This window comes from Xyrauchen texanus, chromosome 7 (genome assembly GCF_025860055.1).
Source record: "Xyrauchen texanus isolate HMW12.3.18 chromosome 7, RBS_HiC_50CHRs, whole genome shotgun sequence".
In the NCBI taxonomy this organism is placed as follows: domain Eukaryota; kingdom Metazoa; phylum Chordata; class Actinopteri; order Cypriniformes; family Catostomidae; genus Xyrauchen; species Xyrauchen texanus.
This window is the reverse complement of record NC_068282.1, coordinates 32,308,938-32,334,864: the sequence shown is the minus strand read 5'-3', so window position 1 is coordinate 32,334,864 and position 25,927 is coordinate 32,308,938. Positions and strand designations below refer to the sequence as shown.

The following is a 25,927-nucleotide window of genomic DNA, read 5'->3' as shown; positions in this document are numbered from 1 at the left end:
TGAAAAAAAAATCTATTGGTTGATTTGGAAATATCAGGGGAAGTTAATACTTCTGTTAATCTGCCAAGTTAACAGATATCTCCCGATGCTGGTAATCTCAAAATGGCCAAATATCTGATGATAAATCGACCTGGGTGCACTTCCCAAAAGTATCGTTAGACCACCATGGTCGCAAGTCCCATCGTTAACAGCTTCGTTCAACGATTTGCCGTTTCCCAAAACTGTAGTTCAAACGAACATTCGCAAACAGAACACGTTGCGGTGAAAAGTTACGTAAACATGAGTGCAGGCTGTAAAGATAAAGTGCTTTATCACACATTTCTGTCAGAGAAGACCACTTTTATGTGTTATGTTAATGCTTAAGTGCTGTTAATATGTTTTTGAAGAGTGTGCATGTACGTATTTGCTCAAGTGCCTCATTGGAACACCGAATCTATTGCAGGGAAATTCGTAGAGGGAAACCCCTCTATTGTAGCGCAATGCATCTGTTGCATTACAAAATGCATGCTACTTTTGCATCATCAGCAGCATTCTCCCATTAAACATCTTTCTGGTGTACTTGTAAATGAGCTATTTTAATTTAATGTTTGCAGAATTTATTACTCCACCCCCTGAGTAATATAATTAATGACAGCTAAACCAACATGGTTGGAATGATGGATGTGCGATATAGTTATGATGCTTTCGGAAAACAGATGTGATTAGTTAGTTCATCTCTCTAACGATGCACTGAACTATGGTGGTGAAGCAGTTAGTTACGTCATTGTATGGGAAAAGCACCCCTGGCCGATATATCAGTCTATCACTAGATTCAAGTCTGTTCTTAGAATTCAGTCCCAGATTTGTCCCAGTTTGTATAAAAACTGAAATGTAACCTTAGTGTTATTGTGTCCTAGTCCTGGCACATCTCGGTTTAGTCTGAAGAGGCCAGATGTTTTGGGCTACAGCAAGACTCCTGAGATGCAGAAGCACTCTGTCACCTTTAGCAAGACACTGGAGACCATTGCTCCTATCATACGTGCAGCATCTACCATTGCTCCACATGCCAGTGCTAAACTCCCAGAGACCACTTTCAGGAGGAGTGAGCCACCAACCCCTGGGGAAGGATTGGCGAGAAAGCCTGAAATCAGTGTCACCAAAGCAACAGACATCAGAGGTCATGATAGTCATCATCATTCACCAGTTACGGCAAGGTGTCCATCACCTAATCGTGCCGGCCGGAAATCCCCTGGTGCTGATGGACATAGTAAGTACAAAGCCAATGATAAATGCTTTCTGAGAGATTACTTTCTCTGTGAAATGATGCTCTAAGAAAACCTCACAGTTGGACAATTTTCTACTGTCACTGATAGCAATTTTTCAAATATTTCTAAGTAAATTCAATGTTTTTGAAACAGCAGTTGTGCTCTTAAGTTATTTTTTTACCAGTCTTTGCATTGGTTGTCTGTCCTGATGTGCTCTATTCTTTTGTGGTTGGATCCAAGGGGTCACATTTTTGCTGTCTATTTTGCATCTTCTGGTTGACAGGAGCATAGGAAAGATCTGAAAAGTGGGGGGAAACATTAGAAATCTTTTCAGCTTGGTTCATGAATCTCAATTAGGTGACATAATTTTGCAATAATGGTTTTATTCATATATACTGTCTTTTTATGTGTTCTATCTCACTTTATTTATGATAAATGTTGCTCTAGTTTCCCAAATAAACCTTAATTCCTTTTGTTTAATGCTTTGCCATATGTAAAAATGAGAGCAAAACTGAATTTGACTGCCCAGTATTTTTTTATGAAAAGCAGCAGGCACTAGCCGTGGTAGATAACCACTTGCCTGTGTCTTTATGTGGGAGGCTACAATTTTTGTTTTGCACTCTGGCAAAAAATGTTATAATATAACACAGAATTTCCCTAAAAAGGGATGACAAACTTACTGAACACTGTTCAATATGATTTGTCTGTAATCTTATATGTGGATATAATAAATATTCTGCTCGAAAAAGAAAAAACTGTCGGCAGTCTGATTGTGTTTGATTCATACTTTGATACATCATTCATTTAGTTAATGAGATGATGCAAAGAGAACTGCTGCTGTTCATATTAAAAATTATTAAAAATGTTCATGTTTAGTGGCATGGAAAATCATTCGTTTTCAAAATAGAATGACGTTTTAGAAATTGTTAGCAGTCTGAGTGAATTTGATTTGTAGAATTATTACACTGATAGATCGTTCATTATCTGGTTAATGATTTACAGAGCAATGCTGTAGTTTGTATAACACTCTCCAATGCATTTTAGTGACAAAGAAAAAAAATCCATTGTCTCATTAGAGTAATATATTTTTACTGGCAATATATCTAATCTGTGAGATATTTTCAAAAGATATGGCCAGACATGAAGTCCACTGCATGTCTTTACAGAGCTTTACTCATAGGAACTCCAGTATTATGGTGCCTACGTCCCTGCTGGTAGATGGCGTAACAACAGCATCTGCCTTCATTTAGAATCTTTCTATATTGACAGCCATTCAAATGTAGCCTTGTATATTGGGGGTATACATTTAAAAAATGTATACCCCCAATACCAGCAATGTTTAGTTAAAGGACAAAATTTGTATTTTAAAGTATGGCCAACTATGCCACCTTGAGACTTTCACCCAGGGAATTAAACTTATTGAAACCAGACCCTTAGTATGTACACAGGTTCATTATACCAAGGAAGGACGAAACACTGGAGATGTGTGTGAGTTTACAACAATGTGGATTCAGCTACACAAGCAACATATAAATCAAAGATGTTCTTATTGAGGCAGCTCTCCCAGTCTTCCAAACTAGGGATGGGTGATACCACTTATTTTCTTTCCGATCCGATACCAATATTTACAAAAACTTTTTTAGTCATTATTCTAGTCAATATTATTATAATTTTTAGTTTTTTTGCCTAAACAGAAAATGATTAGTCTTCTGTTTTGTTTACACTTACAAAACATTTACCATTTCACTACAATAAAACAGTATAGTTTAACCATGGAATTTAGTTAAACCATAGTTACCACACAATTAACCATGGTTACAACTACGATATTACTGTTGTAAAGCAATGGGTTCAATGGTATAGTAACTTCATGTTAAATATGTATTTATATTAATAGGTGTCATTATTGTTCCTTTTATTATTCTACTATGAAAACTGTTAATACTTGATTATTATTCTAATAAACTAATTCATAATACACAATAAACTGTTAAGCATTAATATGAGTGTAGTAATGTTCACGTTAACACTTTTATCTTGTATTACCATATATCCTACATAAAAATGTATGTTTTTTTGTATTTATTTGTGTAATATTATGTGCTTTTTTGTGAAATTGTTTTCCTACTTAGAAATATAAATTTAACTTATTTGATATCACGAGAAAAAGGCACCATGGGCAGCAGGGGTGCATAACATGCAGTATTTTCACAAAGTTTAATTGCATAAGTACATTTAAATGTATATACATATATTTACGTTTAGCAGGGAAATAAATATGCAGTGCAAATGATAGTTTATCCAGGGATACTTGTGTATCAGATGCTGGAAATGTCCCGCCCCTTACTGAAACCCAAAATATGATTGGTTGGCTATTATCCAATCGCATCAGAAATGAACATTCTGATTGGTGGATCAGCTCAGTCCGACTGTGTGTCTTGCCAGTGTTCCCAGTGCATCTCCGTGCGCGTTTAGAGAGAATCTCTGTACAATTTTTTTAATAATAAAGATTAAGCACAATTCACTCAACTATGCTGCGGCATTGCGTTATTAGATTGAAAAAGTTCCGGGTCAAATGCTCGTTGTTCTGGAGGCCACAGGTATCATCAGTTATTTCATGTGGGCATACTCAAAATCCTAAAACTGATAGGAGGAAAAACAACGTATATGTATGCTGTTTCTCTGCTTTGTCTGATTTTCTATCATTACCTCTACATGGCGCTGATCCCTTTTGCTTGAACGAGTCTTGTGACGGCGCAAGCGCTTGTCTGCTTGTGTCATTCAGCATTTATGAATGTTAAGATGAGTGGAAGGAGAAACAGTTCCCATCGTGCACAAGTATTTGCTAATATAGCCTAATCCATTTAATTTAACTTTGAAGCTTATTATTATTGTTTGTGATAACCAAATAGTAATACCCCTAGTTAAAAAAATAAATACATTATTTAGAATCGATATTTTTGTGTGAGGATCGATATTTTCGATACAACATGAGAATCGGAAGTATCGATACTTTAGGATCGATCCGCCCATCCCTATTCCACACTTCTGCACTTGTGATTTTGACTTTTTGTGTCTTAAATCCCTTCACCTGAGCTCCAAGCCATTTTGTTCTGTGTTTGATCTCTGCTGGACAGTGAACATTTGGCCCTTTACTGTCTGTGAGAAATTAGCAATATGCAAATGAGCCAGGAGTGGAAGAAAGCTGTGAGACAGACACAGGCTTTTTACTCCGTCTGGACTGAAGCCTTTCAGTCCAGCTGTGCTTCAGAGTCAGACGGCCTGCACACTGAGTAATATACCACATTCTGTGGTAACTCAGGATCACAGAAGACCTGAGGCAGAAGAGAACTGTTCCGAATGAGAAGGGAAGTGGTCATATAATTCAGTGCAGCTGCAGTTAATAAATGCTCAGGAGTATCTCAAAACCTTAATGCCATTTGTACCTGAAACTATAAAACACAGAGGATGTTTATGCCAGACATAATTTAAAGTTTACAGTAAATTGTCATCATTAAGGAAGTTGCTTATCTAAGGAGCTTTAAATGTTACAAATAAGTTGTCAGTTGTATCTATATTTGGGGCCAGATGGGAGAGGTGCTTTCTCTTTTCTTAGACCAGCACTTTTTTAGATGTTTATGTGTGTAACTAACCTAATAGCCAGAAACCATAAAAGTCTTGTTTTAAGTATTAGAGATTACAATGGGTATGCAACCACTGATATACAAATAGAACTGGATTGCTGACACAACATTAAACTGTCAGCAGGAGGTAGAGCCACCAGAAGTGTTCGAGTGGCCATCTTAGTATGCCCAATCTCGCTGACAATTTGTGAGGCAGGGTCTTCGTGGCAGATCATTCAACTTGGAGAAAGGGGCCGAGGAAGGCTTCGAGGCAAGGGCCGCGGGAGGCTTGGAGCAAGGAGTGACATAATGTGGAGCAGACTCAGGCGTGGCTGTGACATGGCGTGGAGCAGACTCAGGCATGGCTGTGATATTGCGTGGAGTAGACTCAAGCGTGGCTGTGACATGGCATGGAGCAGACTCAGGCGTGGTTGTGGCATAGCGTGGAGCAGACTCAGGCATGTCAGGGGCTGCAGGAGGCTTGGAGCGAGGAGTTGCAGGAGGCTTAGAGCACAGAGTCACGGAAGGCTTGGAGCAAGGAGTCGCGGGAGGCTTGGCTGTGACGCGGCCTGGAGCAGACTCCGGCGTGGCTGTGTCATGGCCTGGAGCAGACTCAGGCGTGGCTGTGACCTGGCATGGAGCAAACTCAGGCGTGGCTGTGACATGGCGTGGAGCAGACTCAGGCGTGGCTGTGACATGGCATGGAGCAGACTCAGACATGGCTGTGACATGGCATGGAGCAGAATCAGGTTGTAGACTCAGGCATGTCAGGGGCTGCAGGAGGCTTGGAGCAAGGAGTTGCGGGAGGCTTGGAACACGGTGTCGTGGGAGGCTTAGAGCACAGAGTCACGGAAGAGTCACACGGATTTTGTGAAGTGTTGTCCAGGAAAAACAGAAGATGGAGGATATGCACAAGGCAACACAACAGTGAATCATGACACTGACAGTCACTAAGTTCTTTAGGCACATATTAAGTTAACATCTCTCCCCAAGTTGAGCAAATTCTGCCTTTACTGTAAGCAAAGGCAGACCCCCAAAAGTGTGTTAAAATCATCAGTGGTGGGTAACTTTGTCACTTTTACTTGCCATTTTGTCAGGTGACGTTTTCAGGGTTTTTCCTGGATTTAAAGTTTTTTGTGAATATCGAGCGACTTGGAGCCGCTGCAGAAGCAAATTTAATGGTATTCATCTTGCCCTCTAGTGGCTAGTGACCTTGGAAACTACTAGCCACAGTGGCCAGTGACCTTGGAAACTACTAGCCATTAGTCTATACTATAAACTCTCTGATCACAATTTTGTTTTTTAAGTGAGTTTCAAGCCTGCTTTCTAGATTTCAGTGTTCTCTCAAAAGCTGTGCAAATTTAATTTGAATCATCTAATGTCTGTGGTTTCATTGTGTTTCCCCTACAGCAGACTGTAAGAGCAGAAGTTGTATTAAAGGATGTAGTATTTGTCAGTACTTCCTGTGATAATGCATTATGTTGCCTCAAGGAATTGCCTAATGAATAGTATTTGGAATGATATAAGTAAGGTTTCTTCAAAGTTTATGAGATCTCTGTTGCCCTTGTACAAGACATTTAATCTTAGTTGCTTCAAAGGGTCTGTGCACATGTGTAGCAAATTAGAAAGCACTTAGATATAAAATGTCAGCTAAATGACAAGTATTAAGCTAGTAACTACCCCTGCCTCTCAAATTGTCCAAAACCCCATCCCCTCATCATTAATACATGCACAACAACACAAACCACACACACACACACACACACACACACACACGCACACACATTAAAATCAGGAACATGCATGTGTACATTGACAGTACACATACAAGTAAAGGCATGCAATACACACTTGTGTGCAGAAGAAGCTTTCTGTGCCAGAGAAGTTTCTTTTAAATGCAAAGAAATAGAGGAGAATGAATGACCACAGCCAAGAATGATCCACTGCCTATACAGCCACATTGTCTGAGTGTTTATGCCATGTGTATATACTGTATATATTGTGATGAAGATATCAACCCTCTGTTGAATGTACAGGGTCAAATCACCTAAATTTGTGTCCATAAAGTTACAGAAAAGTGTGCTGGCTTTCTTAATTTTAAGGTATTTTATCTTTAATCTTTCAAACAAGTGATTTGATGGGTTTAAATTTTAGATTTGCAGTCACTTTAAATTAAGGCCTGTCTATTCCATAACCTGATCTGTTTATACTGTAGGTTGAATGGCTTTATTCATCCCACTGCTCGCTAGCACGCTATGTGCCCTGTGTGTCTAGCATCTCGTGTCCTATTAAAGCCATTATCAACTTGAATTTGTGCTGACCTGCCCAATTGGTAAGCAGAATGACTTTTCATGAATTTACAGAATTCATGAAACTATAAATATAAAAATTCTGTCATTATTTACCTTCATGAAGTTCTAAATCTGTATTAATTTCTTCCATGGAACACAAAAGGAGGTGTTAGGCAGAATGTTAAGGTTTTGTTAAGGTTAAGGTTAGGTTTAAGTGGTTTACGAGGACTTTTTTTTCAGGTTACAAACAGGTAATTACAAGGGTATTATGCTATAAATGTGGTTTATGAGGACATTTCTAGTGTCCCATAATTCAAATCGCTTAAAAAAACGATGATGAAACTATGTTTTATTGAAAATATAAAAATGCAGAATTTTTTTTGTGAGGGTTAGGTTTAGGGCTAGGGTTAGAGGATAGAATCTATAGATTGTACAGTATAAAAATCATTATGTCTATGGAGAGTCCTGATAATGATAGCTGCACCAACATGTGTGTGCGTACGCATGTGTGTGTGTTTGTGATTGAGAGTTGGTTTCTGCAATCTGCAAGGAGAAGGGAGAAACAATTACTGTTTTCTTTCCTTTTTCTTCTGTTTCCATTGTACTCACGTGCATCTGAATCCTGCAATAGTGGAAGAGTGATGCTCAGATGGTTGGTTTTCTGAAGCGCTATTCATTATGAGACAGATGGAAGCAGGGCGGATCTAGGGTCAGTGGATATTCAGAGCTTAGCCCAGACCTCTGTGGATATATATGGGGCCATCTTTGATGAAATATAAGAATATAATACCCTTTATAATAAATGTTTAAATGTTACATCTGTGAGATGTTATGTAAATCTAAAATGTCCCACTTACTTTTGTCTCAGCTTCAGATACGCTCGAAGTTCAGAAATTGCATACTTTTACCAGTGCCAACCCTGCCTGATAGGCTACATAAGCATTCAAATTGTTCAATAGAATCTATCAAAAATATGAAAAAATATTATATAATCATTAAATAAAGGCATAAATATATTAGTATATCAATTTGACTCCTATTTCACTAAGAAGTAGTGTGGTGACATTAGTACGACACGTGGCTATCAGTACGGGCGACGGGATTCAAATCTACCTTTTGCCAATTTCTTTCCTCTCCCCAAATTCATTCCATGTAAGTGAAGACAGACAGTGGCTGAATGCCATCAGAGAGTTTTCTCTTTTAAACTAAATGTCTAAGGGAAGTGTGATATAACTGAAAGTAAACACAATATACTTGCGGTGATCACGGGGCTCATAAAATGTTGGGCAGCACAGAGAAGGGTGTCGGCTTTCTTCAGAGGCTCTGCATCTCATGGGCTGACAGAGAGCGAGGTTCATGATGTGCGCACAGGGAAGAGAATGGTCTTTCTCTCTCTCCACATGAAAAATCAGGTGGGTTTCGTACCACAGCTAGAGATGTATTTAAGTTCAGTCACATTAATACATGCACTGAATATGTTGTTATATTATATACTATTTTATAATACACTGAATATGTTGTTATATTATATACTGTTTTAGAATACACTGAATATGTTTTTATATAATATACTGTTTTAGATTACACTATATTACAATGCTGTGCAAATCATCTGCCAAGATTTACAACAGGGTGCAAATAGCATGACACTATTCTAAATAAGTGTAAATGGCATTTACCTTACCTACATTTGGTAATTTAATTATTACTTATTCGTCTTGAAATTTCTTTAAAGTGAATTTTTAATTTGTGCAAACAAATTATATTCTTTCTTTTTTGTTGTTGATATAACTGTGCAAATAAACAACAGTTGATAGTTTTGCATTTTTTTTACTGTTTGCACAATTTAAGCTTGCTTAGTTATTGATGTTTGGTTAGGTGTAACAGAAGAAAACACATTATATTGTCCCTTTCTGTAACCCGACACACACACACACAAGTAGAGACAGTCACAATGACGGATGAAAACTGCTTTATTAAATTAAAGCAGTCCGGGCAAAAGTACAAACAAGGGGCAAATCCGGAGAGTAGTCGAGGGAACGAGGGTCAATGTCGGGGTAAACAGGATGAAACAAACACGTAGCAAGAGGGGACTAGAGGGATGGGGAGTTGGCAAGCTAAGAGGTAACAAGTAGGGAGGTCAAAACTAGACGAGACTAGCGGGGGCATAAACACGGGAATCTAAATACATACAATAACCAACACCCGTGAAACGGAAGTGCTGGGTATTTATAGGGGAAGGTGCAGGTGTGAACAATGAAGGTGACGAGACGAGTGCAGGTGAATCTAATGTGTGGGGATAGGAAGCGCGTGAGTGCAAGTGGTCATAATGTTCAGGCTGGTGCGGCGTGAGAAGCGAGCATGAGTCAGAGGGGAGAGAGTTTACTGGCGAGAGCTCGTAATAGCAAAAGGAGCGTGAGTGCTCGAGGGAGGAAAAAGAGCGTACGCAGCTCAAGGGGCGGAGCGAGGGAGCGGAAGCGAGCATGCTCACGGAGTGTATGGGTGCGTGCTCGAGGAAGCGGAGATGGGGCAGAGGAAAGGGGTTCGTGACAGTACTCCCCTCTGAATAGGACGGCTCCTGACGGCCGCTCGGCCTGCGAGGAGCCTGAGGGAACAGAACGAGCGTGTGAGCTCGTGGGGACAGAACGAGCGTGAGAGCTCGAGGGGACAGAACGAGCGTGAGCTCGCTGGGGAGCAGAACGAGCGTGTGAGCTCAAGGGGCAGAAGGCACAAAAGGGAGATGAAACAGTCCATGGGGGTCAATGGGCAGTTCAAGGCAAGGTCAAGGGGAACATAGTGGACAGGCGGGTTGTCGGGAGGTCTAGGGGGCAGCCATAGGGCAGAGACTGGGTCAGGAGGTCTGGAAGGCTACTGGAGGACAGGGACTGGGTCCGGGGTCTGGAAGGTGACCACCGGACAGGAATAGGGTCCGGAGGCCAGGGAAGAGGCCACAGGACAGGTAGAGGAACGGTAACAAGGGGAGCAGGCAAGACCCAGTGAGGAAAGGTTTCAGGGGCGGAGCCGTGAAAGGCGGAGTCGTGGAGGACTTGGGAGACTGAGCCTTGGAAGGCGGAGCCGTGAGAGACTCGGCAGGCGGGAATTGAGAGACAGAAGAGGCGGCGCCGAGGGAGGCTCGGGGGGCTCCGGAGGCAGAGCCGAGGAAGGCTCAGGAGACGGAGCCGAGGGAGGTGGAGTCGCAGGAGGCCCCAGGGGCGAGGCCCTGGTGGGCTCTGGAGGTGGAGCCGAAGGAGGCTTTAGGGGCGAAAGCCTGGAAGGCTCAGGAAGTGGAGCCCATGGAGGTGGCGCCGTAGGAGGCTCCAGAGGTGAAGCCCCGGAAGGCTCTGGAGGCAGAGCCGAGGGAGGTGACGCCGTGGGAGGTGGCGCTGTAGAAGGCTCCAGGAGTGAAGCCCTGGTAGGCTCTGGAGGCAGAGCCGGGGGAGGTGGCGCCGTAGGAGGCTCCAGAGGTGAAGCCCTGGAAGGCTCTGGAGGCAGAGCCGAGGGAGGTGACGCCGTGGGTGGTGGCGCCGTAGAAGGCTCCAGGAGTGAAGCCCTGGTAGGCTCTGGAGGTGGAGCCAAGGGAGGCTTTAGAGGCGGAGCCGCAGGAGGCTCCAGAGGCGAATCTCTAGAAGGCTCTGGAGTCTTAGGGAGCAGAGCCGTAGGAGGCTCGGGTGGTGGAGCCGTGGAAGGCTCGAGAGGCGGAGCCGTAGGAGGCTCGAGAGGCGAATCTCTAGAAGGCTCTGGAGTCTTAGGGAGCAGAGCTGTAGGAGGCTCGGGTGGTGGAGCCGTGGAAGGCTCAAGAGGCGGAGCCCTAGGAAGCTCTGGAGTCTTTGGGAGCAGAGCTGTAGGAGGCTCGGGAGGTGGAGCCGTAGGAGGCTCTGGAGGGGGAGCCGTAGGAGGCTCGGGAGGCAGAGCCATAGGAGCCTCTAGTGGCCGAGCCCTGGGAGGCTCGGGAGGTGGAGCCGTAGGAGGCTCGGGAGGCAGAGCCATAGGAGCCTCTAGTGGCCGAGTCCTGGGAGGCTCGAGAGGCTTGAGGGGGGGAGCCTTGAAAGACTCGAGAGACGAAGCCCTGAGAGGCTTGAGAGGAGGAGGAGCCCTGAAAGACTCGAGAGGGGGAGCCCTGAGAGGCTTGAGAGGGGGAGGAGCCCTGAGAGACTCGAGGGGCGGAGCCCTGAGAGGCGGAGGAGCCCTGAGAGACTCGAGAGGCGAAGCCGTGAGAGGCTTGAGGGGTGGAGCCATGAAAGACTCGAGAGGGGACGCCCTGAGAGGCGGAGGAGCCCTGAGAGACTCGAGAGGCGAAGCCGTGAGAGGCTTGAGGGGTGGTGGAGCCCTGAGAGACTCGAGAGGCGAAGCCGTGAGAGGCTTGAGGGGTGGAGCCATGAAAGACTCGAGTGGCGAAGCCGTAAGAGGCTTGAGGAGTGGAGCCATGAAAGACTCGAGTGGCGAAGCCGTAAGAGGCTTGAGGAGTGGAGCCATGAAAGACTCGAGAGGCGAAGCCGTGAGAGGCTTGAGGGGTGGAGCCGTGAAAGACTCGAGAGGCGAAGCCGTGAGAGGCTTGAGGGGTGGAGCCATGAAAGACTCGAGAGGCGAAGCCGTGAGAGGCTTGAGGGGTGGAGCCATGAAAGACTCGAGAGGCGAAGCCGTGAGAGGCTTGAGGGGTGGAGCCATGAAAGACTCGAGGGATGGAGCCCTGAAAGACTCGAGAGGCGAAGCCGTGAGAGGCTTGAGGGGTGGAGCCATGAAAGACTCGAGGGATGGAGCCCTGAAAGACTCGAAAGGCGAGCCGTGAGAGTCTTGAGGGGTGGAGCCATGAAAGACTCGAGGGATGGAGCCTTGAGAGACTCGAGAGGCGAGCCGTGAGAGGCTTGAAGGGTGGAGCCCTGAGGGACTTGAGGGGTAGAGCTCTGGGAGGCTCGTGAGGAGGAGCCCTAGGAGGCTCGTGGAGGGGCCCTTGGAGACTCGTGGAGGCGGAGCCCAGGAGGGCTCAGAGGGGCGAGCAGAACCCGGCAGAGCCGTGGGAGACTCTGAGGGCGGAGCAGAACCCGGCAGAGCCGTGGGAGACTCTGAGGGCGGAGCAGAGGTCTGCAGAGCCGTGGAAGACTCTGAGGGCGGAGCAGAGGTCTTGAGCACAAGACGAGACTGGGGAGAAGGGGCCCGCTTCCTTCTCTTACGTCTTCGGCCAACAGGGGACATGGCCATGGGGACGGTCGAGGCTACAGGCGCTGGCTCAGGGGGGGTCGAGGCTACAGGCGCTGGCTCGCTGACCGTGGCAGACATGGGCGCTGGCTCACCGGCCGTGGCAGGCAGGGGCGCTGGCTCGTTGGCCGTGGCGGGCATGGGCGCTGGCTCGTTGGCCGTGGTAGGCTTAGGGACTGGGGCCGTGGTAGGCTTCGAGACGGGGGTCTTGGTGTGGAGCGCTGGTTCAGTGTCTGCCTCCCCCACAGTGAACGAGGAACCAGAGTACAGTAGGGCGAGGTCAATAAACTGAGCCAGGTTAAGGGGGCAGCGACCACCAGGCATTAATGATGAGGTTGGCTCATTCAGACCACATTGAAAAATGGTCTTCAGAGCCACCTCATTAAAATTCACCTGGTACGCCAGGACACAAAAATCCATAATATAAGCCTCCACGGTTTGGCTCCCTGACGCAAACCCACGAGTTGGGCCGCTGGGTCCATAATGCCGAGGGCGGGGTTATGGGTTACACCACCGCTGCCTCGCATAAAAACCCCTTGGTCAGCGTCTGAAGAGCCGTAAAACCTCTCCGGGGTGGAGAGCTTACGGCGCTCAAAAACGCATGGGAAGCATAAACGGGCTCAGGGGCAGACACAGGTGACGCAGGGTGACAAAAATCAAAAATCGCACGTACCTGCTGGCCCTGGCCTGTGAGCTGCGATCATGCTTCCACACCGTCGCTCCTTGCGCTGAATGTGACGAGTTCCTCCGCTCTAGTGAGCCGCGCGAATCCTCAGCGCGACGCATTGTGACTGTCTTCGGTGGGGTTGGTTATTCTGTAACCCGACACACACACACACAAGTAGAGACAGTCACAATGACGGATGAAAACTGCTTTATTAAATTAAAGCAGTCCGGGCAAAAGTACAAACAAGGGGCAAATCCGGGAGAGTAGTCGAGGGGAACGAGGGTCAATGTCGGGGTAAACAGGATGAAACAAACACGTAGCAAGAGGGGACTAGAGGGGAGGTCAAAACTAGACGAGACTAGCGGGGGCATAAACACGGGAATCTAAATACATACAATAACCAACACCCGTGAAACGGAAGTGCTGGGTATTTATAGGGGAAGGTGCAGGTGTGAACAATGAAGGTGACGAGACGAGTGCAGGTGAATCTAATGTGTGGGGATAGGAAGCGCGTGAGTGCAAGTGGTCATAATGTTCAGGCTGGTGCGCGTGAGAAGCGAGCATGAGTCAGAGGGGAGAGAGTTTACTGGCGAGAGCTCAGTAATAGCAAAAGGAGCGTGAGTGCTCGAGGGAGGAAAAGAGCGTACGCGCTCAAGGGGGCGGAGCGAGGGAGCGGGAAGCGAGCATGCTCGCGGAGTGTATGGGTGCATGCTCGAGGAAGCGGAGATGGGGCAGAGGAAAGGGGTTCGTGACACTTTCGGCTTTCCGTTGTTCGACACACATTATGTTTAGAATATATCAGGCTATAAATAGGATAAAGTAGGTAATTATGAGAAATTGTTTATTTTTGCTAGATTTGTCAAAGTTTTCAAGGTTTGTGGCATCTTGTCTAAGAGTTTGGCTTATGCAAATGTAGCTTGTGACTTAAAGTTTGCAAATTCATCGAGCACATCTGTATGTTTTACTGTTTGTTTTCAGGGTATATACAGTATATCTAAATATTTGGTCCTTACTGCATCTGGATGGACCAACTCAACACATTTTCCAATATCTCAGCATGACAGGAAGTTTGACTTGACACACAGTAGTCAGGTGTTGTGAGTGCTCTTCTTGCGTAGTCAGGTGTTGTGAGTGCTCTTCTTGCATGTCTACACATATATGAGAGCTGGAAACAACAAGACAGTGCGTGTGTACAGAATTAAGTCTGTATTTGGTGTTATCGATACATTAGAGAGACCAGTATCATTATATATATATATATACACTACCGGTCAAAACTTTTGAAACACTTGACTGAAATGTTTCTTATGAAAATAATAAATAAAAGCAAAAAGTGCCAACATAGATGGGAACTCCTTCAATGCTGTTTAAAAAGCATCCTAGGGTGATACCTAAAGAAGTTGGTTGAGAAAATGTCAAGAGGTGACTACTTTGAAAATGCTCAAATATAACACAGTTTTTATTTATTTTGGATTTTGTTTAGTCACAACATAATACCCAGTTAAAGTTAAATTTATGTTATTCGAAAGTTTTGATGACTTTACTATTATTATAAAATGTGAAGAAAAACAATTATAATAATGAATGATTGTGTTTCAAAACTTTTGACTGGTAGTGTGTGATATATATATATATATATATATATATATATATATATATATATATATATATATATATACTTAAAGGTGCAATATGTAACAATTTTCATGTAATATTCACTTTTTTTTTTGCCAATGTGTGAACAGCTTGTAAGGCAACTTAAAAATGAGCCCTTCCCGGACTTCCTAGGTTGCCTATTAAAGCCTGTAGACTCATTTTCGTGGGAAAGGAGCGGGTCGCTTTTGCCGGGAAAATCCAATGGATGTGACTTTAATGCATGCTCCCGAGAGCCTTGCCTCAGTGCTTCCACTATTCAACAGTGAGAACAAACTTCAACACTAGGTAATGTTATCTTAGAGATGGAATCCAGCAAACGGCCTGCTCCCAGCATAACACCGACTCCTACACAAACTCTAGTGAGCCAAAAAAAAAAAAAAAACATTTATCTACTGAATCCCATCTGGCTAAGCGGGAACATGCTGGTGGTCGATCGAAAACTAGAGTGAACATTGGCAGGGCATTTGATTCCTCGATTCTTTTGTTTTCTTCATTCGATTTTGGGAATCAAAACTGACCCTGAATTGGCGTTCTTCTTAATGGACAGGTAAGCTTACATAACTGTATAGCATGCGAAATATAGTGCCATAAGGATTGATCTGGGTAATTTTAGCTAACTTGATCTTGCCTGCTAATGCTGACAAATCGCAAGCTACCTTGCTTCGTAACTTTCAAATAATTTAAACGATCTTCTCTTTATACTAAATGTCAGGTATACAGAATCAATTTAAGCAAATACGCTGCTTTCTTATTCATAGTACAACATATGACTTACAAAACATACAATAGTGTAACAAAGTGTTTGGTATAGTTCGGGAGTATGGAGCTCTATGTGTATATCAGTATGCTATGTTAGCTGATAAATAGTTTTAGTTACCCTTCTGTCACTCACTCGACGTTGTGTCGAATGAAGTGACACAAGGGGTCTTCCTGGGATGCCAAATGTACCTCTGAACCTGAGAAAAGGCCAATGTCAAGTTGGCAGACAGAATTTGCATGCCCCCCCCGGACATACGGGTATAAAGGGAAGTGGGGCAGCAAGTGCCAGTTCGAATTTTTCTTCGGAGCTGAACGGTTGTGCAACAGCAAAGCTGAGTTCACCACTGTTTCACTCACCTCTGGTGTTTTCTCTCTCTGCACGCTGTGTAGTACATGCCCCTGGGCGCTTCGACAGCGCTTTCATTGCCTGGTAAGTCCCCACGAACCACCCGCCCCCCGGCACGCTTGCCTGCTTCCGTCCAAGCTCAGGATGATTGCGGCTCACCTCGCGGCCAGCCGGCATTCACCGTTGCATCGGAGAGTGTCACAGCGGCATCTGATGCTGATTACTCGTCTGGGCTGTCACCTTCGGGTCTGCTCGCCCAGTCTGAGGCTGGTCAGGGCACCACTCATGCACTCAAAAATCTTCACCTGGGTAGTTCTGTCTCCGACGTGCTGCAGGAACTGCGCTCTGCCACCGACCTCGCTCTCAGATCCACGAAGGTCACAGCACAGGCACTCCGGTGGGCGATGGCCACCCTCGTGGTCCAGGAGCGTCACCTCTGTCTGAACATGTTCGAGATGCGCAACGTTGACAAGGCATGCTTTCTCAACGCCCAGGTCTCCCAGCTTGGCCTCTTCGGCGACACCGTCGACAACTTCGCCCAGCAGTTTTCGGTGGTGAAGAAGCAGATGGCACATCTTGCCATGGCGCTGCCAAGCCAGCGCGCCCCGTGCCCCGCCTGCTCGCCGAGGGCATCCCACTGCGGCTAAACAACAGGTAGCTCTGCCTCAAACCGGGCCCAGCTCTCAGCCCCAGCGTCGAGCACCTCGCAGGCGGTGTATGCCCCCCGTCTCCAGGACCCCTTCAAGGACCAGGAAAGCTCCGAATTGCTCCTGAGACGGGTGACCCAGACAGTCAGACGTTCGCTCCGGAGGTGGTACCAAGACCACTCCATCCCCCGGTGGAGGGCCAGGAGAAGAATCCTTGTTTCATTTGCCTTGTTACATTCTCAATAAAGAGCGATTTCCTCACACCCTGGGTCATCCAGCCGGTGCGCGCTGTTCTCACGGCACCCCGGCCCCAAAACTCTACAGTCCTGGCTCCCCGGACGCAGTTCCCCCGCCTCCGGCCCTGCGACTGCTCAGCCCCGGCAGGCCAGCGCTGACGAGTTCCAAAGACGCCTCTCTAGAACCTCTTCATCAGTCTCTAACCCGCCCCCTGCCGGGTGCGCAAAGGGAGATAAGTGCTTTGTGTCTTTTCTTAGCACCCAAGCCTCGGGACGCTCTCCTGTCTCTCGACGTGCTATTACCTGCTCCCCCCAGCCGCGAAGCCCCACCCGGTACGTCAAAAGCTATCGTCCTGTTAGTGCCCCTCGTGTGGAGTTTGGATGCATGGCTTTCACTTCCCAATCCGTCACGCTTGCTGTCCAGGATCATCCGACTTGGCTACGTGAATCAGTTTGCCCGTCTCCCATCTCCTTTCAGCGGTGTTTGCTCTAGTTCCGTGTGTGGCGAGAAAGCCAGCACCTTACGGCGCCTTTCTGCGTTGCAGCAGGTGTCCAGATGTGTCGTGGTGACCACAGATGCCTCTCAACAGGGTTGGGGCGCCGTGTACAATGGGCACGCAGCCGCTTGCCTCTGGACAGGACCCAGGCATTGTTGGCACATCAACTGCCTAGAGTTGTTGGCTGTATCTCTTGCCCTATGGATGTTTCTCCCACTAATCCGGGGCAAGCATGTCTTGATCCGTTCAGACAGCACCGCAATGGTAGCGTACATAAATCGCCAAGGCGGCGTGCGCTCTCGTCATATATCACAACTCGCCCGCCATCTCCTCCTTTGGAGTCAGCCATGACTCAGGTCGCTGCACGGCACTCACATCCCTGGCAACCACAACACGACGGCGGACGCAATATCACAGTGTTTGGCACAGCGGAGAGTGAAGATTCCACCCCCTGGTGGTCCAGCTGATTTGGGACCACTTCGGCAAGACACAGATAGATCTCTTTGCCTCCCAAGACAACTCCCACTGCCCGCTCTGGTACTCCCTGACAGGAGGCACATAGCTGGCCCCGGGGGCTGCGCAAGTATCCATTTCCCCGAGTGAGCTTTCTTGCTCCGGCGCTGTGCAAAATCAGGGAGGATGGAGAGCAGAAGCCTTTCCTCTTCTCCTCCTCCTCCGGGCGGACGAGGCTGACAATGCTGGCTCTGGGACGGACGAGACTTCCAGCGCGTCGGCCGAGGCAGGCATGGGCGTTGGCTCGTTGGCCGTGGCAGGCTCTGGCTCGCTGACTCAACATTATGCCATCCCAGAAATATATTACTTTCTTCTAAACACAAATAAAGATTTTTAGAAGAATATCTCAGCTCTGTAAGACCATAAAATGCAAGTGAATGGTGGCCAGAACTTTGAAGGTCCAAAATGCATATAGAGGCAGCATAAAAGTAATCCATATGACTCTAGTGGTTAAATCCATGTCTCCAGAAGTGACAGCCTCAAAAACGGCTAAAAACACATCTTTTCCAAAAGCACTTAACCAGTCACTTAAAAAAATAAAAAATTTACTAAATTTACATTTCTTGTTGCACTTAAATCTTTTTTGTATACTATTCTGATGATAGTGAAACTTTGTAGTATGGCACTTTTCGTACCACTGTCTCCTTAAGATGATTTGCTTATGTTTTCCTCTTTTGTAAGTCGCTTTGGATAAAAGCATCTGCCAAATGAATAATGTGTAACACACTGAGTTGTATGTTATACTAGTAGTAGGGTGATCAGATTCCTGCTTTTGGAAAACAGGACAGACCCCTCCCAGCAAAAATGAAACTGGCGTATCCTTACCTAGGCACAGATCATTGCGAAGTAGAGGGTGCATCTGCATCTGTAACTGTTGTCACCTTGTACTTTTTGCTGGCAGCAATTTTTCTCAGTGTGCGCTTGTCTTTCAAAAGTTTATTGTAAAATGCAGAGTAGTCCAGTCCAAAATTAAGATGTACGCGAAGCATTGCATTCATGACTGTTACACTGAGTCAACATTTATCTGGTGCCTATGCTGCGTTCATTAATGAGAACACACGCTCCACAGATGCAGATGTCTCAGGCAGGCATAAAACAAACTCCACAACCTTGGCTAAGACTCCAAAGTTGATGGTTTTGCTCTCCAGCTTACAAAAAAATGTCTGTCCAACTCTCAGACATGGCCGTCTTATTCATGTTCCACTCCACGATGCGATGAGTGATAATGTCGCACTAGCCCACTCATCAAAGAGACAAACGAGCCAATCAAACTGAGAGTAGAAGTGTTCGAGGCTTCTCCGAATGTCTTTCCACTCTGGGATGTCTCTCAGTAGGTCCCAGTAAGTTTTTCTGTTCTCCAATGAGCTCCAATTTTGGAGGTAATCAACTGATGCTGAATAAAAGTTTCTCACGGTGAAAAATAAATCATCCACTTGAATGTCACCAGCTTCAACCAGGGCATTTCATTCCTGCAGGAGAGGCTGGAGGGGATGCTGTCCCCCTCCACCTTGAAGGTGTATGTAGCTGCTATCGCAGCCCACCACCACGCAGAAGATGGCAAGTCGCTCGGTAAGCATGACTTGATTATCAGGTTCCTGAAACCTCTGAGACTGAACCCTCCCCGGCCTAGCCTGTTCCCCTCCTGGGATCTCTCTGTGGTCCTCTCGGGCCTTCAGAGACCCTCCTTCGAGCCGCTTGATTCAGTTGAGCTCAAGGCCCACTCCCTGAAGATGGCAACTGCTTTTTAATGTCAGAGGGTATGAATGATTCCTCCAGCCTGGCATGCAAGGTTTTTCTCAGGTCATAAATGTGCAAAGCTATGGCCATGCACAACAGAATGATAAGCAAAAAGTCATTCACTTGTGTGCACCTTGTCAGATTCTGAACTTTGCTTCACAAAAAAAAATCGCTAACACTTGATGTCCCACTCATACTTTTAGCAGCATCCACGTGCTTTTTGTATGAACAGGCTGTGCGATGTCGGTGCATCCTCCATGAGCATTGGAAAAGCGAGCTCCTCAAATCTCACACCTCACTTTACTAGGCTCTGTCTGACTCCTTTTTTAGGAATTTAAACTTTTTGAAGATCCTCATTAAATGTACATGCACACTTCCTTGAAATTTTTCCAGCCGCAATTTCATATGTGTGCTCTTTCAAACTGACTCTTCAATCAGTTCACTAACTCTACGTCTATTGATAGGGGATTGTGATTGGATAGTTTAATCCAATCATGCACTTCAAACACAGTGTGATTTTATTGGTTTTACAAGCCATATCCTTGACTACCTTTGATTAGAATACTCATTTGACTGAGAAAGGCGCATAGGTGAGAAATTTTAGGAGAGGGGAAATATGGGACAAAACAATTTTTTTAGAATAAGTCAGGACACTAGATAAAGTGCTAAAATACAGGACATCTTGCCACCCTAGTTAGTAAAGGACCTCTCTGTTCCTGGGAAGAGTTGAGAAGAGACTGGAAGTGTCTAATGATTACATTTCTGGAAACATGTGTTTACTTTTTATGGTGAGAGGGAGGTCGAAGGTCACACTAGTTTCCCACCACAGTGCAAACCCTCTCCGTCCAAATGACATTATTCTCAGGACCCTCTGTCATTACATTAGTCTCCCACATTTTTGTATATTCCTACATATTCTTTGTGTTCAGCTTACTCTCATCTATCTTTTTCTGTCCCGTTGTCTCTCTCTCTCTCTCTCTCTCTCTCTCTCTTTGTCTTGGCATAAGCCTTTAAAAACTTGCTAAACTTTTTGCCTTAAATAGCACTTGGGTTTGTGTAAAAAATAATCCTTAAGAATACTGAATTCATTACCAAAATCACAGATATTGTGATCATTTTCTAAACAGAACAAGAATCCTTCAGGTTGAAATAGAATTTTCAGTTTTGTGGCTTTTAGGCCATGTGTGTTTGTTTTGAGGCCATCTATATGCTCGTGTACTCGTAAATGTTGACAAGATTATCTTTTAGCAGATATAAGCATTTATAGTTTACAGTCTTTCTCTTCTGGGAAAATAAATCTTAGAATATTGCTGACTCATGCTGCACTACACAGACTTTTGTCCATTAAATGCTCCGTAGAATGAGAATGTCTCTCCTCCTGTAATTGACCAGCGAGTAGCAAATCATGGTTCATGGCTGAACATTGGCTAATAAAAAAGTGATAAACCCTTCAATATTTCCTGCCCAAACATTTTTTGTTTGTTTTTAATAGTAAATACATTAACAAAGGATTTAAACACTGTGAGTTGCACATTATGACTTCAGAACTCACAGCTGTCAGAATCAGAATAGAGAACCCCAGGGAGGGTTTCCAGCTCTGAGAGGTTAACCTTTCTCTAAAGATTCCAAAGCAGCCTCATTGAACATGATAGCTGCTTATGTGTAGAAGCCATGCTAGTTGAGATGTGGAACTGTTGCATGAGTAACTGTAGCCATGATAGTGCACAACTGGAATGAATTATCTACAAACATGGTGACAATACACTGTCTTTATTTTACTATACTTCAGAGAAACAGGCTTTAAACAAATGATCAAACTGTTTCAAGGTTCCTTTTCTGTTTTTAACACTTTTGTGTCCAGTTTTTAGCTTTAAAGGAAGCTGCTGAAGACATTAAGTAATGATAGTAAACTCAAGTCTGCAGCTGGGAAAGCTTCAGTGGAAAAACACCATTATTTAAACAAATTACTTTGCAGCTTGAACCACAAACCCTCAAAGTTTATCTATGGTACAAAACTTGATCAAGCACAGTCTCAATGGTGAAGGAAAGAGTTGATAAAAAAGCAAACAGCACTAAGCTCTGAGTAACTTTTAGGGAAAACATGCCACCAGATCATTTACTCTGAAATAATTCAAGAGCTCTAGTAATACTCTATGAGTATACTACACAACCCTTAAAGATTTGCACACAAAATGTTTTAGCTTAGAAAAACGCAAAAGATAAATCTCAAATGCTTCTAGTAAGCGACATTGAAGTCTGACCTAGGTTTAAGACAGTATTGTATGGAACCATTGAGACAAATTAAGAAGGTGACAGCTTTACTATAAACACATTCAGTATCACCTACAAACTAAATACCTCAAGCTTTAAACAGAGAAGACTGAGCTGAAGTCTTGTCCTGTCTCTGAGCTAAAACTCTAAAGGCTTTAAGAATGAGTCACCCTCGCTGCCTCAGTACAGAGAAAGCTGTAAAATCAATTCCATATGCTGTAAATGTGTGCCTCACTATCATACAGTATCTAATCTTGCAAAGCACAAACTTCTTTCTGAGAGTCTACAATTTATATGTCCTCTCTCTAGCTCTGGTGTTTCTCAATTTTGCTACTGGGCAATGTTACACCTTCATCTGCTCTCTGATTACTTCCTGGGAGGAAAACATAACAAACAATATTGTTTAGAATAACAAACTATTCATTCTAGAATCAGGAAATCTCAGGAAGAGGTTGACTGTGTGTGAAGAGCAATGACTCACCAGTTATATTTGAATGTTTGTGCTTGTTATGGAAAGTTGTTTTGTCAAAGCTCTAAGGACCAATCTCATTATCTGTGTGATTAAGATAAACAAGGAAACCAAAATGTCTACAGGAAGTAGACCATCCCCTCCCCCATAACTTTCTTCCTGTCTTTCTCTGTCTCAATGGTCTATTATAAATTCAATAAGCTTATGTCTGATCCTGAGGAACATAATGTAGCCATTCTCAGATGTTTTCAGAATTACACACTAATGCATCTCTGATACAGACTTCTCCCTGTACCCTAATCACTTCCCTCCTTTATCTTTGTCTTTCTGAAGAATCACAGCATGAATTTGAAATCATAATTATTATTATTTTACGATCAGTTTAAGGAATGTTCTCAGTTCAATCAACAGCATTTGTGGGATAATGTTGATTACCACCAAAAATTATTTTGACTTCATTAAAAAAGTGGAAGTGAAAGGTAACAGTCCATTAAAAACTAAAATACAGAGATGTTTCAAAAGTATAGCCACAGGAATCAAACATTATACGTGTTAACATAATTTTAGTGCGATAAAATAGTTTACTGGTCTTGTCTATGTACAGTTAGATCCAATATCTGGATTACAGGATGTTGTAATATTGGATATAACTTTACACAAATTAATAAGGAAATTTTATCACACATTTTATGTTAACACGTATAATGTTTATACTTTTGAAACAGTTTGTATTTTAGTGTTTTATGGACTGGTACTATTCACTTCCCTTGTAAGTACAATACTGTTATCACGTTTTTGCCTCACCTTTTTTAATAAATGATGGACAAGAATAATTATGTTTTGTGGCTTTTGTTTGTTTAGCTTAACTTGCATTGAACCCAGAACATTCCTTTAAACTATGACACTATCAAGATGAAACAAAATTATTAATGTTTAAATAATAGCAAATGTCTGCACCACATTTCAGGCAGTTACACAGGTTTCTGGATGTGGTTACTTTCAGACAATTGAAACTGTCACATTGTGTCTCAGAAGAATTGTTTCAAATGGGTAGAATAAATATGAGCTTCTGAAAAGTACTTTGGTTTTCTTTGACCTTATAAAGATATGACACTGTCTTGTGCTGTTTAATGACTTCCTTAGTTTTCCACGTTTGCATTCTTGGCCATGTATTAAACTAGTACATACAGTACATACATGTACACATACACAAACATAATTTTGAAAGCAACTTCACACACATCTGGATGTCTGAGGTCTGGTTTACTGTTGATACAGTGAGGAGCATTAATACATTTTTCTCTGACAATAGTTGTCAGTGAATTAGAGACTGATTTTCTGGCAAGACAATTGCTCAGTCATAAGATTGTTTGTAAAATGTCAGTTTACACTTATATATTAATTATGATAAAAAATAGTTTTATATAAAATTTTTAAGGAAAAACAGTTACGGGACTTTTATACGTAGCAGTAGAATTTCTCTCACACAAGCACCCTCTCCATGACAGATTCTACTACAGCCTGTATGAATGGGTGATGAGTGCTGCTTGGCTGCTCTGTGGTCACATGACCCTGAAGTGGGCGTGGCTGTGAGTACAGCTGGTGTTGCAGACTGACTCAGAGAAAGAGGGACAGAAAGAGAGATAAAGAAAGACAGCAAGAGCTGCAAAAGGAAGGGTGAGTCACTATGCTCTACATGTTTTTTTCTTTTAAACTAGGCTTTTTTTGCATGAGTTTTACATCTTATTCTAGAATCTGATTCAAACTGGCAAGCTGTAATGCTTTTACAGGGCTAGATAGTGACTGACATGCGCGCGTGCGTGTTTGTGTGAGCGCGTGTGTACTCAAGTTTCCCATGTGTCTTCACTGTGTTCTTGCCAGTAAGGAAAGGAAATGAGAGAGAGAGGGAGAGAATAGGAGATTTTGGTATGCAGCATTTGTGGAGTTTTGTACTGTGTTTAATACCTCTCTTTATTTTGTTTGTCTGTGCATTGAAACAAATGATAAGCTCATTGAACCCCCACCTTTTACTTTTCCTTAACCCCCCTCCCTTTCTCCCTCTCGTACTTCTGGCCCTCTCTTTTCTTTGTGTGGGGTGTCTGTCATCACTGCTCTCAGTTTTCCCATCAGATGACATTTTGATTATGCTTTAATCAGTTCTTCTAATTAGTTTACACTAGCCCAGAACCCTACATGTTCAAGTATTTGTGTCATAGCTGCAGATGTTCAGTCTGAGTATCCTATACATATCCAATCAGGGATATTTGAATGACTGCCTAAGTGCCTATACTACTGTTCCTTCAATTAATTCTTATGCTTTTGCGTTGCATTACAAGTAGCAACATTATCTACCATTTGACTAGTGGTGTCTTTAAATGGAACATTTGTAGAACACTGACCGTTTAGTATCCAGTAAATCTGTTCTGTTCCTTTTTTTCACTATTGATTCTATTTGACAGTGAGTGTTAGATTACGTCTATCATTTCTTTTCCAGTAACACCAGTTAGCAATTTATTTAGTAGGCCAATCTTTCAGTTTTCAGTGTTTGAGCTTGACTGTAAACCAATTACAAATCTCCAGTTACATCAACAATGCTATCTGATACCTGTTCCACAGAGTTCTTCTTTCAGATTAAACACAACTTCCTCATATATCAGCCCAATTATTTCACACAAAATACTTCCACATCTTTTGAACATCTGATATATATATATATATATATATATATATATATATATATATATATATATGCTGAAGTATATATATATATGTATAAAACAAAATCATTTTATTTGCAGTAATAGCTTATTTCAAGTGGTGGCCCACATTTCCAAATTTAATGTGGCCCGAATCATATTTTCTTTTATCTTGCAAATTTGTGTTTATGATTTACGAGGATAAGGGCGACCATATCAGGACAGACCTGTGACCCATCAAAAAAGCCACAGTAATTTTTATTGACTTCCAGCTGTTTTCCTTCTTCTCTGAAGCAGGCCCAATTTTACAACATGTATAAAACTCTTTTCTTTAATACAGCCCATGGACTAAAAATGGTTCAAGAAACTAAAACAGAAAACGAAATTCATTTTTAGTAGAACGTAACCAAAAACCACAACAAAGGGATTTTCAATTGGTCTGAAGTGAAAACTTTATTTTTAAATGCTGAAAACGGGTTATAACCAGATAAGTGTGTTCCGATAATCCTTTCATGAAACTAAAGGCCATAGGGTTTATCACAGTAATGTTTTGGAACTGCACCACTGCCCGAAAATATTAAACGTGCTTTAAACCTGAAGAAAACTGCTTCATCGCACATTTCTTTGCCGAATTGTCTGTTGTGGATTTTGCATTATGTGAATGAAGACCCTTTTTACAACTATGTATAATTACTACATACTGTATACATGCACGCTAATTCAGATACAACGAAAACATTATTAGATGTAAAAAGTACTTTTCTCAGTTGTTTCCAAGTCTTCACTGAATTATTGATAGAAATGATGCATTAATACAGATTTGATGCTGCCAGGTCTTGACTCAGAAGCAGATCTTTAATAACATTTTGACTTAACTGTTAATTACCAGATGCTTGTTATGATTTCTATTGTGATACATCGCTGATTTTTTGTTTATTTTGTGGCAAGTGGCTTAGTTTGAGCTTGTATTCCAGACCAGATTGCTTGCTTCTCTTGTGAGATCGATCAATGCTGCATTTGGTATTTCACCCACCCATAAATGCAGAATACTGTCATCTTGAAAAGAACGTTATTAACCGTTC

General features: G+C 43.5%; 1 protein-coding gene and 1 pseudogene across 1 annotated transcript in view; one reads left to right on the top strand and one right to left on the bottom strand.

The window, feature by feature from the left end:
* LOC127646988 (trinucleotide repeat-containing gene 6C protein-like) overlaps positions 1-25,927 on the bottom strand; it is a 551,486-nt pseudogene that overhangs the window by 265,148 nt on the left and 260,411 nt on the right.
* LOC127646395 (septin-9-like) overlaps positions 1-25,927 on the top strand; it is a 121,381-nt gene that overhangs the window by 14,000 nt on the left and 81,454 nt on the right. The window contains exon 3 of the mRNA XM_052129987.1: positions 897-1,246. Coding sequence (XP_051985947.1) covers positions 897-1,246 — 350 coding nt within the window. The remainder of the gene's footprint in view (positions 1-896; positions 1,247-25,927) is intronic.